General features: G+C 34.8%; 1 protein-coding gene across 2 annotated transcripts; it reads right to left on the bottom strand.

Moving 5' to 3' along the window:
- Window positions 1-185: 185 nt before the first annotated feature.
- Window positions 186-17,541, bottom strand: LOC138330391 (uncharacterized protein KIAA2013 homolog). 2 transcript variants are annotated; one of them, XR_011209560.1, is made up of 15 exons: window positions 17,376-17,541; window positions 15,761-15,858; window positions 14,717-14,971; window positions 14,029-14,087; window positions 13,423-13,527; window positions 12,316-12,389; window positions 12,025-12,168; window positions 11,558-11,666; window positions 11,134-11,202; window positions 9,757-9,956; window positions 8,620-8,732; window positions 7,931-8,195; window positions 6,767-6,891; window positions 2,590-5,973; window positions 186-2,545 (listed from the first exon to the last, which is right to left on the bottom strand). XR_011209560.1 is itself a non-coding variant. In XM_069277983.1 (14 exons), the coding sequence occupies exons 1-14, from the start codon at window positions 17,501-17,503 to the stop codon at window positions 5,786-5,788; spliced, it is 1,932 nt and encodes a 643-aa protein (XP_069134084.1). In that variant the 5' UTR covers window positions 17,504-17,541; the 3' UTR covers window positions 186-5,785. The 2 variants fall into 2 exon arrangements, 1 of the variants encoding a protein (XP_069134084.1); XM_069277983.1 differs by having other exon boundaries at window positions 186-5,973.
- Between the last annotated feature and the right edge of the window lie 39 nt (window positions 17,542-17,580).

The following is a 17,580-nucleotide window of genomic DNA, read 5'->3' as shown; positions in this document are numbered from 1 at the left end:
ACATAGCACTGGATTAATTACAGGGTACCCTCCACACCAATAATTGGATACCGAAAATTTATCCTGGGATATGCAAAGTCCTATTTCCATAGAGATTGAGAGCAATATTATACACAAATCTTTTCTTATGATTTATGTGTTTCTTCAAAACAACCATATATGATCAAAAGGAACAATGTGAAAACTTTCAACTCTGAATTGTTTCATTTTATTGAATAAAATTAAATAAAAAAAATTAATCCATGGTTTGAAAAACCATTTACAAACATCACTCTCTCTCTCTCTCTCTCTCTCTCTCTCTCTCTCTCTCTCTCTCTCTCTCTCTCTCTCTCTCTCATCCTACACAATCTTGCCTGTTCTATACAACCAGATATCAATCCAAACACACACACACAAAATGACACATTCCCTCAACAAGGTTCTGGGCTATCAGACACTATGACTCACACTTAAGGCAGAATGTGTCAGTCATCTAATTGTACCTCCAGCAAAGAAGAGTTCCCCCTTTCTCCAGATTTGTATTTCTGAATGGCTGTATAGCAGGGAGTCGCTCTTAATCGCCTTCGATCAAAAGATCATGTGATTACCTCAGATGTTGCTATTTTAAGACACTAGAAATGAGTGTTAGTCTAAGGTAGGCAAGTTTTTGGACTGAAAAAACAACAACACAAAAGTACAGCTGCCAATATACAAGTCCATATTGTTAAATAATAAGGACCGGTGTATTGGCCGAACTTTCAAATCTGAGTCACAGGACTTGCTTATCACCTATGTATTAAAAAAAAAGTTCCCTGCCCCGATATATCAAAGCAGCATATGTTTCGGGGCCAATGACATAGGTAACAGTATATGCTCCATATTTCACGGTCGGGTATAAAAACATGACACTATGGGCGAGTTACCATGACAACCACAATCTGCCTATGAGTGTGCCAGCCCATTACCGTGTGTTGAGAGTGTGTAGTCACTTTAGCACTAATCTAATACAGCAATAAGTTACTTCCCTTGATATAAAAATAAGTTTTTATATACATTGTACACCAATTTACATATAAACCCACAGCTGTACATAACCAGTGATACCCAGCTAGTACAGGTTTCATCAAAATATATCTTGCTATGGCTGGCCTTATAAACCGCCGTCAAAACATTCACACCTACTCTCTATGAGAAAACAATAAGACACCTATTAACAAATACATAACAATGTTTTGTGGATTATTTCAAGTATGGCAGTTACAGTAAAATGTTGTCGTTTGAGTAGGATTTGTCCAACTTCCTGATAAGGCGACGTCTTTTTTTCTTGTTTGAATGTGTGACGTCATAATCACCAAATGGTGGAACCAGTCGTACTAAAAAGATGACATTTTACTGTCACAAATCTGCTGTATTACAAAATTAATGCACCATTTCACAAATTAAGGTACTGTATACTAAATGGTATTGCAGGATTTCAATACATCTATTAACATTAACAGACCAACTGGAATGGAGAAAACTGAATAACCATGATCTGTTTTCAGATTTTGAATAAATGTTTTTTTAGGAGAGGTCATGACATAACTACTTAGGAAAATTGGCCATTTTATGAAATCAACATCATTCATCACATAAATATAGTCAGATCAGACACAACAACAACTACACTAGTCATAACATGTTTGGTCAATAACAAATAAAAATGTTCAATAAATAACATGATATGATTGAATATCACCAGTTTAATCAAGCAAGTTAACTCTAAGCCTAATGATCTAATGTTCATTACATGTTCACAGGGGCAGATAACTCTCACAAACTAATAATGTATGATATAAAGTTCTGTACATGTTTACAGGGACAGATAACTCTCAAAAACTAATGATGTAAAGTTCTGTACCTGTTCACAGGGGGAGATAACTCTCACAAACTAATGATGTAAAGTTCTATAACTGTTCAGAGGGGCAGATAACTCTCACAACGAATGATGAAAAGTTCTATACCTGTTCACAGAGGCAGATAAGTCTCACAAACTAATGATGTAAAGTTCTTTATCGTTCACAGGGGTAGATTACTCTCACAAACTAATGATATTAAGTTCTGTACCTGTTCACAGGGGCAGATAACTCTCACAAACTAATGATGTAAAGCTCTATACCTGTTCACACGGGCAGATAACTCTCACAAACTAATGATGTAAAGTTCTATAACTGTTCACAGGGGTAGATTACTCTCACAAACTAATGATATAAAATTCTGTACCTGTTCACAGGGGCAGATAACTCTCACAAACTAATGATGTAAAGTTCTATAACTGTTAACACGGGCAGACAACTCTCACAAACTTATGATGTAAAGTTCTATACCTGTTACCAGGGGCAGATAACTCTCACAAACTTATGATGTAAAGTTCTATACCTGTTACCAGGGGCAGACAACTCTCACAAACTTATGATGTAAAGTTCTATACCTGTTACCAGGGGCAGACAACTCTCACAAACTAATGATGTAAACCTGTTAACACGGGCAGATAACTCTCACAAACTTATGATGTAAAGTTCTATACCTGTTACCAGGGGCAGACAACTCTCACAAACTAATGATGTAAACCTGTTAACACGGGCAGATAACTCTCACAAACTTATGATGTAAAGTTCTATACCTGTTACCAGTGGCAGACAACTCTCACAAACTTATGATGTAAAGTTCTATACCTGTTCACAGGGGCAGACAACTCTCACAAACTGAAGATGTAAACCTGTTAACACGGGCAGATAACTCTCACAAACTTATGATGTAAAGTTCTATACCTGTTACCAGTGGCAGACAACTCTCACAAACTTATGATGTAAAGTTCTATACCTGTTCACAGGGGCAGACAACTCTCACAAACTGAAGATGTTAAGTTCTATACCTCTTCACACATGTCATCAAATACATTTCACGCCCCCCCCCCAACAACAACAACAACAGCTGAAATGATCACATAACATCACTTGGATTAAAATACAGAGCCTGATTATCACTGTTTTCCATTGAGGATCTGACAACATCCTGTTAGGGGTCACATTCTGATGACCTTTGAACTCCCTGTACCAGTTAGTATATTTTCCATCTCACTACAGCACCAGCTAAAATAACATTTCATCACACCATTCTTCTTAGATAGCTGACTTTGTTTTGCAAATGGGATGAAATCATCAACACGATATATCAAGAACTATGACATTGGTTCATCTCCTGCATGATAAAGTTCAATACAGTGTATTCTGGATAATACGAACGGGTCACATAATATGACCCATCACGAGGTCATCACAATCTCTATAAAACAAGCGAGAATAAGTATCGGTAATTTGATCAGAATCACAAAATATCAACAGGATAATTCAATGACATCACATCACCAGGCAACTTCACTACAGATTGTTTCATACTTAATGTATCAAAAGGTGCATAGCCAGGTAAGGTTAATACATTAACGTTTGTGTAACCAATCCACATTGGTTGCTAGATGATATACATTCACTAGTTCTAAGTTCAATAATCATGTACTCACAAATTTAAAACAAAATCCAGAAAAAGTAAAACAAATAAGAAACAATTTTTTTCCATATACATGCGTCCCATAGATTACTGATATAGTATTTAACATGATTATGATAGAGAGATAAATATGCCTATATATATAAATATATTTGACCAGTACCAGTTCCAAATACATGTAAATATATCAATAATTATGATAAACAGATTTTTGCTTTCTCTTTTACCTAACTCAATTCCAATTTACAAGCACGAACAATTCTGTGCAATTGTTTTAAATTTCAAATTAATCATTGACACATACTAAACACATTCACCCCTGTAGAGACATTTAGACTCTTCTAGAGCAATAACTAGACCAGTCCATTATGAAATTTTAGGAGTGAATGAGTTAACATCCAAATCTCTGGATCTTTTTATCTCCTATCGACACATCAAACCCCAGTTTATTAAAGTGGAGAATTCCTGTACTGATAATAATGTATCTAATGTTTATTTCTAGATTACCTCCCTTTTGTTATTAGCTAAAATGGGTAGGGTTACATTTGTAATGAATCAAATCATATATGTATTCATGTTTAGTTTTCATTGTACAAAATCAAATTAAAAATTTTAATTTCTTATCAGAAAGTCAGATTTAGTATGAAAGCAAAGAAAACTGAATTAAAAAGTTACTAAGGGGAGGTAAGTAGGATGTGACATTCCCCACACGGATTTCTGAATTAGGGTATATAAGCTTTAGAGCAGAACATCACAGCGATTTTGTTAACATATAATTAATAAATAATACAGTTTATCATAGTAAATATAATCAACACAAAATGGTGTTAAGGAAGGAATATTTGTGGCACATTTTATGACTTTTTAGCCTTTCTTTATTGAAAGATGGTAAATTTTCGGAAAAGCAAGAACTTTTAGAAAATATAAGAATAATGTTGGAAAATTACTTTGAAAATACCATGAAGTTTTTTCATGATTATTGTTCTTTCATGATTATATATTTAACAGATTCTTAAACAGCATTTTAGAATATCCGAAAGATTACTCAATAACTCTGTAAGAATATGTACACTTCAGCAGTTTATCACTTCATTGCTGACATTACATAATATATATTCATAGCATTTTCACCATGACTGACTTCTATGATTTCTATAGCATGTTGTACATCTCATCCAATAAAATATTCTGGGAATGTTAGTTACTTTACATAAACACTCTAGACTCCAGTCAACCCCAAAATTTTTACACCTGACATTCAACAAACACCCCCGCCCCTCCCATCTCTCTCATAATTCATTTAACTCGAGTCTTTACAGATTGCAGAGTTGTCTCCCTTGTAGAGGTATCAATCATAATGTCATGGTATTGTGAGCACAATTACATCATTTCCCCCGAAAATATAAAAACATGACATAACAAGTAGTACCTACCCACAAGGGCAGATAACTCTGTAATATGCAAATACAGAATAGCACAGTCTGAGAATGCATGATGGACTTTGAGCTTTGTTTGACTATTGAGTTTTTTTATCACAGTACAAAATGTTATCACCAAGGGAAATAACTCCACATATACTTCACATAAAATCATCTGTAATTTATCCTTAAACAATCTGTTTTTATATAGTCAAGGTGTTTTTTTTTGAAATTTTGATAATATATACACGTACTGGTTTTGAAACAAGAGGTTAAAAAGACCTTTATTACCTGTGGTAAGATAAAATCTGAATTACCTTCGAAAATTGTTCCTATATGAATAACTACTCTCATAATATCTACAAAGATAAAAACTTAGTTAAGATTACTGATGCATACACAGTAAAACTGTTATTTGTTTCACTTTAAGTCAAGATATTTAGATAATCAACAATAAAATGTTGTTTATTTCGCAGAATCCAGATCAAGTTCATATGAATATTGTTTTCATTTTCTTCATAGTTTATATGAAAATTTTGGTGTAAATTTAATAATCAGTTTAAGGTCTCAATATTTCTCATTAAAATACTTCCTAGTTTTCAACCACATACATTTATCTTAAAAGGGAAAAGAATAGCATCATGTGATCATAATCTTTGGAGAATATAAGATTGCTTTCAGGTCAAATGAATGAATTTTGTCCAATGACTTATCATGAAGCATACATGATTATTTCTCAAACAAATCAAAATGATCTCCTTCCAATTTGTTTCATGGCAGAAACAGAATTTCCCAAATGACAGATGACTATGAAGTACCCCTATAGGAGGGGCCTACATGTACTATACATTGTAGCGCCCCCTGGTGAAACGTTCTTGTCCAGCACAGTATTCGTTGAATATTAATTTACACAAAAACATATGGAACACGATGACAAGGAATGCTATGGACAGCCAGAATATGGTGGGTAGTCCTCCGAAGTGATGTCCGTGTCTGTGGAGGGCGATCACATGGTGTTCATGGGCCGGCGCTGAAAAACAGAAAAAATCTTATATACTCAACTGATCTTCTATACTTGACTTTATACCCTTTTGAATATTCTAGTAATAAATTATCAAGTTTTTACCCCGTAAACTGTATTTATCCCCACTATCAAGCTCTTAGGACACACAATTTTATTGAAGATTTATCAGAGCTAAAATCTAATAAAAAAAAAGGTAGATGCCAGTTTGTGAGAAAAAAAATCAACTATAAAATGAGGAGGCATATGTGCTGCTCACCTGGCTTATTCAGCAAGTATGACAAAACTCTTATCTAATTAACATGATTTCCCAGTCTGGAATCCGCCTTATGCAATTCATTTATGCACTAACATGTCTATTCATGAATAGAATTTAAAGAAAGTTCCATGACAGTCCTAATAAGGCTTGGCCCCGCCCTATTACAGTCTAATTGAGGCTTGGCCCTGCCCCCATTACAGTCCTGAGTAAGGCTTAGTCCCGCCCCATAACAGCCCAGAGTGAGGCTTGGCCTCGCCACCATTATAATCCAGAGTGAGGCTTGGCCCTGCCCCCATTATTTCGTCTTTGCATATTACAGAGTTAGCTCCCTTGCGGGCAGGTATCGATAGTTACGTCATTATTTTGTGAGCGCAATTCACGTTGTTTTCTCCGCACTTATGACGTTACGCTCCCAAACGAAAGACGTCACAATCAATACCTACCCGCAAGTGCAGATAACTCTGTAATATGCAAATTCGGTATAATCCAGAGTGAAGCTCAGCTCCGCGGCCGCCCCTATTAAATCCAAGTGAGGCTATTTACCTTCTACAATATTCTCCACGTGGATGGCATGTTTTAGCTCCTCCATGTGGATTTTGTCAGCTGTGATGTATAAGATGGAGGTCAATGGTTTAGTTTGCTTCACTGGAAACTGCTTCAGCTCCTTGCTGAAATCATGATTAATATATCATACACACAAATGCAGAATATAATACATTTTGTAAAACATGAAAAATTCTGCAGTTAATTCCAAGGTCAATACTGTGCCTTCAATGAAATGATATGTTAGAATTTCCTTTAATTTACATCCTGCTTTGGGGGCCTGCATTGACCAGAATGGTAGCATTGTCTTTTGATACATACCTGGTAGATTTAAGTATATGAATCTGAACATATCGCTCAGGCCAAATAAAACTATATTCTTGTTTCAGTTCCAAATAAAACTATATTCTTGTTTCAGTTCCTTGCAGTGAAAGACAGAAATAGACTTTATTCAACCTTATATAAACTATGGATTTGATTCCCAGGGGATTATTGGTGTCTTAGATTTACAGAATTTTTATCAAAATTCTGGATTTTGTGAAAACCAAACAAAATTTAGGTTGTTATTTGTTTGCTTGAGGACAAAACTGATAAAAAGTTTTTGAGTAGGCACTGATTTTATAGGGTCGGTTGGGTTACCAGAAACACAAATATTTTTTTTGTATGGCCTCACCTGGTTAATTGAGTAAATATATGTTATTGTACACTTTATAGAACTATGAAACGATTTTTGTATGCATAAAACAAACATTTAAAAAGTTGTCTGGTTCAGTAAAGTTTTAAAATCAATTAATCAATCAACATCCTCACTCCTACCATTATAAATGCAATAAAATATGAAAACAGCAAAATTGACACTTTTGGCCCCACCCCTCAGGCTCATGGGTAGTCAATCTGACCATTTGTACAATTTGAGTCCCCATTCCACAAGGATGCTACAAATTAAATTTGGTTCAATTCCCATCAGTTGTTTTAAAGAAGAAGTTGATTGGAAACCACTGAACAAAGGATGCGATTCAATCTTAAAATTTCTACTCTTGTTTACTAATCTTCTATCTTTTCCAGATAAAACTGAACACTATTCTTTATTCCATTTATAGAAATGATGACCTTGACCCTGATTTGAGAGATGATGGGAGACTCCAACAATGACCTTGACCTTACCTGAGAGCTACTGGTGCATCTATACAACCAGCATCACATGCGTAGTACGGACGGTCGTTACGATCGAGGGCTACAAACAGATTTGCTCTGTTGTCGTCCCCCACAATTACAGACACATTGACGTGAGTGTTATTTCCGTAATTAATTCTGTGGAAAAACAGATCCCGGTGCAGATCTTTAGGCTCCATTGCGAATTCTAGGTGATCGTTGGCGAACCTGAGCGCTCCTAGACTCAACACCATCGCTTGTATCACACCTTCCGCACCTAAAAATGTAGTATACAGATTAATTTTACATATGGCAGTGAAATCTTATTATAAACAATTTATGATAATTGAAGTGTTAGAATAAATACAGCAAAGTCGGTTGTTTTAATTATCGCCTTTTTGCAGGCATAAGGATCACAAAAATTGGATCTGTGAAATAATAAGATATTAATTTAAATCATATTTATGATATAGTTTCCCCTTTAAGTCTGCCAACCTTGTATACTGCCGTATTAATTCAAATAATTTTCCTGAATCTTAATCGAATGCCACAGACAGTGTAACGAGGACTAAGTTGACAAAGTCAGCAATAAAGTCACAAAGGTGGCAAACATATTTAGAATGACTAAGCATTTAGAATTCTCACAGGTAAATGAGACATTTGTAAGTAAAATGGATTTGATGATGTCTCTATAAGTTTACCTGCTTTTACCATGACTGAGCAGCCTTGTTTCTCCAGGGTAATCATCCATGTAGTAGTCACCCTAGCGATGTCATCCTCATCTGCCACATCTACCCACAGGGTATTGGCGTGGCTGTAAATATAAATATATTCTTTATACAATACTCTTGTAACATGAATCAAGAGCCTGTGTTAAAACTAAAGAATAATATTTATAGGGTGTTGGCGTGAATTTACCTTTCATAAGAATAAATATATTCAATACTCTTGTAACAAGAATCTAGAACCTGTGTTAAAACGAAAGATTATTATTTGTAGGGTGTTGGTGTGAATTTAAGTATAAATATATCTATCTTAAAGCAATATTCTGGTGACGTGAAGCCAATGTTCACAAAAATGATTTGCTAACTATTTAATTATTTAATGGAGTAAAGTTTAATTAAAGAAACATTTATATGAATATCTACATATCTATAAAATACATGTATGAATGGAAGATGAGACACATTTGATATATATGGTTGTCAGGGCATGGTTTGATTTTAGTTACTGTACATAATCAGTTAATGTTGTCGGCCAAATTTTCGCAATTTGACAAGAGACACATCAGACAACCATTACACCAATTGCATAGTAAAAACACTTTAATATGTTTTTTTAAGATGGTGAATTTGGAATTGACTTTTAAATGTGTTACGAAAATGGTGGCCATCTTGGATTCCATATCAACAAAAATCATCTCAGGATCATTTCAGACAAGTTTCAACTAAATCACATAAGTAGAACTAGAGAAGAAGTTTGGAATGCGCATTCATGATTGCAGCGGTTGTGGCCATCTTGGATTTTGGATTGACCCAAAAAATAACAACACTTGGTCAGCACTATGTCAGGATGATTTCAGGCAAGTTTCTTCTCAATCCTACTCATAAAATTTGAGAAGTTCAAAATGTTTATGGGCGGCACATGCCGTAGGACAGAAAAGGATGGACGAAGCCTGATGACTAGAGGTCATCCTTAACCTTTGGATTATATCATGGGGAAATCAATCCATTCTTTTCTCTCTTATATATGTTTAACATAATCTGTGTGGTTTTTAAGGAGAGAATTTCAGACTCTTAAAGTATGTAATGCACAATGGTTGAGGGCGATGTACTTACAGCGTAGAATGGCCGCCGTAACACCTATCTGGGTAGTGGAGTGTTCTGTAGATCTCAGTACGCTCCTGTAGTGTGGAGGTGACACTGTGCAGTGGGGCCGGAATGTTACTCATTACATAGTACATGGTTGAGTTGATCTTGTCTCCATTCAAGGCGCCGCTCGCCTTGGAGTAGCTGATCCCAAACCCACTCTGCCATAGCTGTAACAAACCAATACTGCAAATGTTTGTTGTTTTTGTGGCTACTATGGAACTACAAATATAAAATTATTACCTTGTTTCATCATTTAACCACAAATAGTTTATCCAAGAAATGAATTGGATGCTTCAAACCATGAAAGAAAGTTCCCATGATCAATTCATGTTATACAGTAGTACTGACTTTACAAGGTTTTATTGGTTTAACACCACGTTAACAGCAGATGTCATGTAAGTATGTGCCCAGAGTACTCGGAGAAAAACCACCGACCAACAGTCAGTATCTGGCAACTGCCCCACATGGTATTCAAACTTGCTGCCCAGAGGTGGAGGGTTCGTGGTAACATGTGGAGACATTTTTATCACTTGGCCACCACGGTACAATCATTTTATTGTCTTTAAATAATATTTGTTTCTGTCATATTGACAATGCACATATCTTTAAAACTTTTTAGAATTATCATCTTAAGTCAAAGCTATTGAATACCATACAGTGTATCTTGAAACTTTTTAGAATTTGTATTCTGGTAAATGCTAGATTAAAGATACCATAATTGCTTCAGATGAAAAATAATGAACATCCCGATTAAAACTTAATTGAAAATACATAATTTTGTTATTTCAAATCTCAAAATGATTTTATTTTCACAAATTAGATCTATATTGATTTTATATCATCAACAAACAATTTAAGTACATCTCAGATTTTGAGGACACTGACATTGACAAGTTTTCAGTGGCATAAGCTTCCATATATATCAACCGTGTTTAGGTGTAATTCTTTGTGTACCTAGTATGGACCAATATACACAATGTACACAGATCAACTAATTGTGTCATGATTTTTCCATGGTTTCAACTTTGTTTTTATAAATAGCCAATCATTAAAATGTCAACATGTATGACGATAGCCACTGTAACCAAATAATTTTTGTTTGTAAACTTTTTAACATTTTGGTGCCAGTTTCAGCTTTTTAAGCATTATTTGTTTGAAAGCATGATATTTGAACATATGAATTATTATTCCATTGTTAACCAGTATGGTGACATATGTTAGCATAAATGGAAATATCAAAATAAACTACACTAAAGTCTGTCATTTTATACAAACATTTGTAATTTAGGGATTAGAATTTGTGAATGGGTTTCCTTGTGAATTACAAGATTGATTTGCCCCTACCTTGTTCCATACGTGTATGTGTTCTTCTCTCAAGTTGTTAGCGTCCATCTTTAGCACTTCCAACATGTCCTACAAAAAGGATAAATTATAGAAACTAGAACTATCGATGCCTTATACATTGTATCCCCTAATGCACTTATTTAGTAATAACTTCATAAATAGTGGACATTGCAGAACCCTATACAGTTTACTCAACTCCCCTTTATGTCGGGGTTCTGTGTATTAAATTTTATCAAAATCTGTCAAGTAATGAGGAGGAGTTTGCCGGACAAAGTTGTGTCTATAGACAGACAGACAGATGGACGGACAGACAACCTGATTCCAGTATACCCCCCTAACTTCTTTGCGGAGGGCATAAAAATAGTGGGAAATAAAGTGAAAAATAAAAATAGGCTTCACTATGTCACTTCAACTATTATTCTACCTGGTCTACTTTTTCTTCCAAGTCCTTGAAGACGGTGACAGGATCCCGGGTGTTCTTTGGTATCGGTGCCGTGTAATGTACCACTGTAACTACATGTAGTAGTTTAGTTCTGTAGGCAAATCAGGATAAAAAAACTATTATCTCATAGTTTAGTTCTGTAGGCAAATCAGGATAAAAAACTCTCAATGTCATCCATCACCATATTTTACTCGGAACAAAACAAAAAAGGACAGGACTGACACTGAAAACTTTATACACCAAATTATTATATAACAACTTTTATAAATTTCATATTAAGTAGCCACAATTGTATGATTATATTTATCACATAACTAGTGTTTAAAGAAATATAGACCAAACTTTCAATTTCGTGTCTCTAGAAGAGAGGTAAAATCTGGAAATGATGTAACATTTCTGACTACAGAGATAATCGTGCAAAGTCATGATAATTAATCTTGTACACATACTTCCCAGCTGCGATTTTGATGAACTTTTCAGGTATTTTAACGGTTGCCACCGTGACGTAGGAAACATAGCCATCCTCCAGTTGACTGCTGACCTCTCCAGAGGTCAAACTGTACTGAACATCCTCCCCTACATTGTTCTTAGCACTGTAAGATAAAACCAAGTCATTTTAATTATATTAATTCTTGGTTATTGAGAAGAGGTAATTTATAGTTGAGGACTGGACGCTGCACCATGGGCCAGAGAGCTTACCAGCTGCTAAGACTATCTAAATGTTAACTAAGAATGTGTACCTTTTCAGGATAGCTTTCGACCCTTCCCATCCGGAATCTCCAATCTGGTCCAAGTCAACAACCACCAGGTTCTTCTGTAAATCAATTTTCAGAATTCTTAGAACATATCATCTTTGTAACCAAAAGATCCACAACACACATTTTCTCTAATGCAGTCTAGAATACGCCAAAGTGATATTTAACATACATTTTATTAGGGGTGTAACAATACATCGGACTATCGATATATTGCGATTTTATGCCTCTCAACTCAATCAATCGATGGCAATTTCAAAAAGTCGATAACAATCGCCGATAGTAAGCCAAACTATCAATAGTTTCAATAGTCAGATATTTTTCTGTAACTTGGACTAAAATCATGTACTCACAGAGGTTTGATACAGTAACAGACTAACAGTCACGATAAAAATGTCTCTTTTCCATGCTTTTCAATCAAATGCAAACACCTACAATGTTCTCAATCACGATCTCCATCGAGTTTGAGTTGGAACTGACGATAGCAGGTAAAGGGAAGTAACTCTAAACCAATACTGCACTATCTGTGAGCCATGGCGACCAATTCATCGACTGGATTTTCATCAAATTCAGAGTGCAATACTATCACAATACTATTGCAATTGTAGTCTGCAATACTTAAACTATCGCAATAGTGTTTCCCTTGATAGCAATAGTAATGCAATGGTTGAAATTGTGGGCAATAGTCACCCCTACATTTTATACCATGATTTTCTTCGAGTTAAACAATTTTACAATTGAACATGAATCTGGTTCACATTTAATTTCATCTTTATTGTATTTTCAATACATCTTATTTCTTTTAAACACTTTTACTGAGATTTTTTCTGTATATAACTTTACTACACCAGCCAGTAAAAATAACGATTTTTGTATCATGACGTAATAATGCAAAAACATTGTCTGATTTTGGATTTCGTGCACATATAAGTCGCACTGGTGTATAGGCCGCACTCCTGATTTTCAGGGGGAAATGTCTTGGCTTATACTACAGAAAATACAGTATAGTTTCTTTAAAATCTTATGGAATGATTATTAACTATATGAAATATTGAATTAATGGTCATTTAATGAGGTGGAGTTCATACATACACTTGGGTTTGAGAGTTTGATATCCTGTACCAGCACCGACGGCCTTGACCTGTGTGCATATAGCTGTGTTCCTATGGAGACACAAGAGCCAGTCCATCCAGATTCCTGTGGGTAAAAGCAAAACTAAACATTAAAATGATTTTTTGTGATAAAATGCTTTCACTATTTATTTTGGTGAAATTCTCTCTCACTTGTTGTAATATAATTTTTCAGATTGTTGGTCTGATTTGTTTAACGTCCCTTTAACAGACAAGGTCAAAGAAAAACCACTGACCAGTGGTCAGAACCTGGTAACTGACCCATGGCCACCTGAGATTAGAACTAATGACCAAGAGGCTCGTGGTAATGTGTCAAGACGTCTTCACCATTCGGCCACCAAGGCCTCTATGTATAAAGATTGTAATATAAGCTTCTTGATCAGCAAATGTATTCTTAGTTTTGCTACTATTAAATCAATGGATCCCATCAATTTATTCAAAAAACATCTCACAAATTCATACAGTAGTGTACTTGGATAGTTATGACAAAACATTGCCAAACAGACTTACAACAAGGATGGTCAGTATCTTGTTAGCAATACCAGACTTAATATGTAAACAGACTTACAACATGGATGGTCTGTATCTTGTAAGCAATACCAGACTTTATATGCAAAGCTGTCACTTCTGAAACATTAAAAAAATTAAATTAATCAAAGTCATTTCATGCTGTTTAATGTTTTCTTAGTTAAGGAAATACTAGTTTAACTTATTCAACCTCAAAATTATCCTCTTTGATTCAATTACCAGAGAATTAGAGAAGTTAAATGGTATACAATTTGACTTTACTCAGGTCCACCGAGCTTGTCCAGTTCAGCTAAACATCTTTTAATTATCATCTGTGTATTGCAGCGACAGACGGTGAGGTTGAAATGAATAAGCCTTTATCATATCAAGTTGTGTTGTAATCAGCTAAATTGATCATTTGCTGGAATCAGATGACTTATCTGCGATTTTACAATTGTTCAAAATTGTGGTAATCAGCTTGAATTTCTAGTAATTTTTTTTTTCGCATTTAGCTTTAGCAGTAAATAGATTCATACGTTAAAAATACAACATAATGTGTCTTACCATATTTGGACTAAATAATGAAAGAAAGATTCAATCACACTATCATTTTTATTTCATTAACAATAATGATCTTATTAGCCATTTATGAAACTTTAAATTAATATTCAAATCTATTCAACTTCATTAAGTTATTAATTAATTAACTAATATTATGATTGCCAACTATCGATAAAACACTAAGATACCTTTCACATTGGATTTAGTATTTTCCATGAAGGCTGACACGACTGGGTAGAACTTGACTGGAAGTGAGAGGGCTCTATTGAGACGAATAAAAAGGCCATTGGAGCTGCCCAAAGCTGCGGCGACGTGGCCATTACCAACATAGGCAGGGTATTGTCGGTCTGGTGATGTTGGTCCTCCGTTCACAAAGGCATCAAAACTTTGTGTGGCTTTACGGAAGATTCTCACCTTGTCCTCTACACAACTGTCCAGGACATCTGCCAATGGAATAAAGATACATTTTTATATACATCTATATGGCATTTTAGGTTCAATTATATATTTTTTCTATACAGGTTTTGAAACATGCAATATACATGGAGTGCTTGACACATTCAGTATTAAAGATGCTCCATCGCCGACAGAACATAAATGGCACCCATCATTTGAACAATAATTGGTGTTTAATTGTGTATATATATGTCTAATTAACTAAAAAATAATAAAAAATAATTGATTTTGCTTTTGGTGCATGCGCAAACAGTACTGCATTCCATATAGGACATAGTGCAAAGGAATTTTTTCGGGATGTAATTAATTATTTCTAATATTTTTATCTTGAAGTAAAATAAGAAGCTCAAACTTTTCAATTGTGGTAGTAGTGTAAAGTAAGTAACTTTTGTAACTGAAGAAAAATACTAAATCGCCTAGTCCTGTTTTTGATAGAAAAAATTATCATTTGTCAGCGGTGGAGCATCTTTAGTAATTTCATAAAATACATTCTGATTTTTAGTTTTCTATATATGTTACTTATATTTCAGATCATTTCTAAGTTTTTTCTTTAAATTCCAGCTAATTTCACAAGGTTCCACTGTTTGTAAATTACAATTGTCACATTGTGTTCACTTCCTATAATCATTGGTTATCATCTCAGAACATTTGAACTACGTAAATAATTTGATAAAAATAACTAATTCAAAAACAAATATCTTTTTCGCTTTAATTCAAACTGCTTTTGCTTATTAATAAGCTATCAAACAGCTTGTAATTTATTATCTATAAATTACCAAGATTAATTTGAGTAGTCTGGGTCCGGAAAAAGTAAGGTCCAAGAAAATACAGAATCAACAACAGCACCAAAATCAAAAGGATCACTTTTCTGGACCTGAAAAATACAACAGCACATTGTTTTAAGTATAGGTACATTTACATTATTTTGTATTGTCATATTTTATGATAGCACATTTATTTGACAAGAATCTTCTTCATTTTCCATACTTTTCTACAACCATGTATGCGGTGTAAAGCATATGAATGTATGTAGTATATATGTGATGCATGTTTTGGGAGACTGCAGTATATAAAATTTTGTATTGTCTTTTTGTATAGTGGAACTCTTGCCCTTTTTATAGTGCTATATCACTGAAGCATGCATGCTGCCGAAGACACATGCACCAAGCAACACATCCCTCTCTGGCCCGGTCACATTAAACTAAGAAGGGGTGATCATGCTGAGCGCTAAGCAGGGGCAGAAACTACCACTTTTATAGACTTTGGTGTGTCTCGGCCAGGGGAGAGAACCCAGAGCCTTTCTCACAGGGGCGAGCACTCAACAGAAGGCCAAAAGTTAGGTTGTGTCATGGGCGTCTATATAGGAAGAACAGAAAAGATAAGATCCTAAATTTATAATTAGTCGCTTTTTGGAAATGGGGCACCAGGCACAATTCTAATGCCTGGCCAGTTAATAATGAAGCATAAGGCCTAAAAAAATAATGTCTGTTTAGGATTACCCGACCCACACCGACCCTAATTTTTTTCCACTTTTCATGAAGAAAAAAATTAAAAGTCGGGATATCGATCCCAGACTCCGGTTCCGGCCATTATTTTTGAGTGAAAGACACTAAAAAGAAAAAATCCTCCTGACCAACCCTATTTTTTTTGCCAATGTAACCCTAACAGACATTTTTGAAAAAAAAAATATGGCCTAGGCATATTGAAGAGCTGGTTTTAATCAGATTGCTAATTATATAATCATGACAGTGGAAACGGGTTATATAAAACAGTTTAACTCTTGAAAAATAAATGCATGACAGAAAAAATACCACAGCCATGCAAAGGTCAAAGTAAAAGGTAAAACAGTTGTTAACCTGTACATATTAACACCCCCTCTCATGTGGATTTTTATTTTCAACAATATATCTTGTTAAGTGTTTCCCAAAAGGGCATGGTGCTTTTTGAAAAGGGCACCTTTACAGCGATAAATAACCATCAGAGGGGCACAAAGGTTATATCGACGACTTCCAATACAATGTTATTTACTTTTCTGCGTATTGAATCTGTTGTCGTTTGTTGTCACTTGATGTCGTTAAAGAATATGTATGGATTACACTTGTTATGTACGTTTGTACATTGGAGCGTAACGTAGAGCATCGTAGACTATATTGAAGCGGAATCACAAGTCAAATTTTGACTAGATTTACTGGAATGTGCGTTTTCCCTGCATGCTTCATCCGTATGTAACATATGTTCAAACTTCAATATGCACATTTAAATAAAATAAGAACATGACAATAATGTCAGGAAAACTGGGGGCCTGAATTAATTTTAACGCCAGGAGCCTGAGAGGGTTGCTACATAAAATACACTGAATCGATATGACAATGAAGCTTAAAGAATGTTTACCTGCTCAAAGAGTTAATTCTACTAAAAGAATTCTGGATAGATCCTTTCCACCACATTTGGCGAGTTCTAAAAGCTACTGGTAATTTGCAACAAACAAGGCGTCGGACAAAAATTAGACCATTATTCATACTCCACAGCGCGATTGCCACATCTAACCCGCCATGACAGTTTGATTCTGTCCCGCAGTCGACAAAACTATTTATTT

This window comes from Argopecten irradians, chromosome 8 (genome assembly GCF_041381155.1).
Source record: "Argopecten irradians isolate NY chromosome 8, Ai_NY, whole genome shotgun sequence".
In the NCBI taxonomy this organism is placed as follows: domain Eukaryota; kingdom Metazoa; phylum Mollusca; class Bivalvia; order Pectinida; family Pectinidae; genus Argopecten; species Argopecten irradians.
The sequence above is the reverse complement of the archived record's forward strand: the minus strand, read 5'-3'. Positions and strand labels throughout refer to the sequence as shown.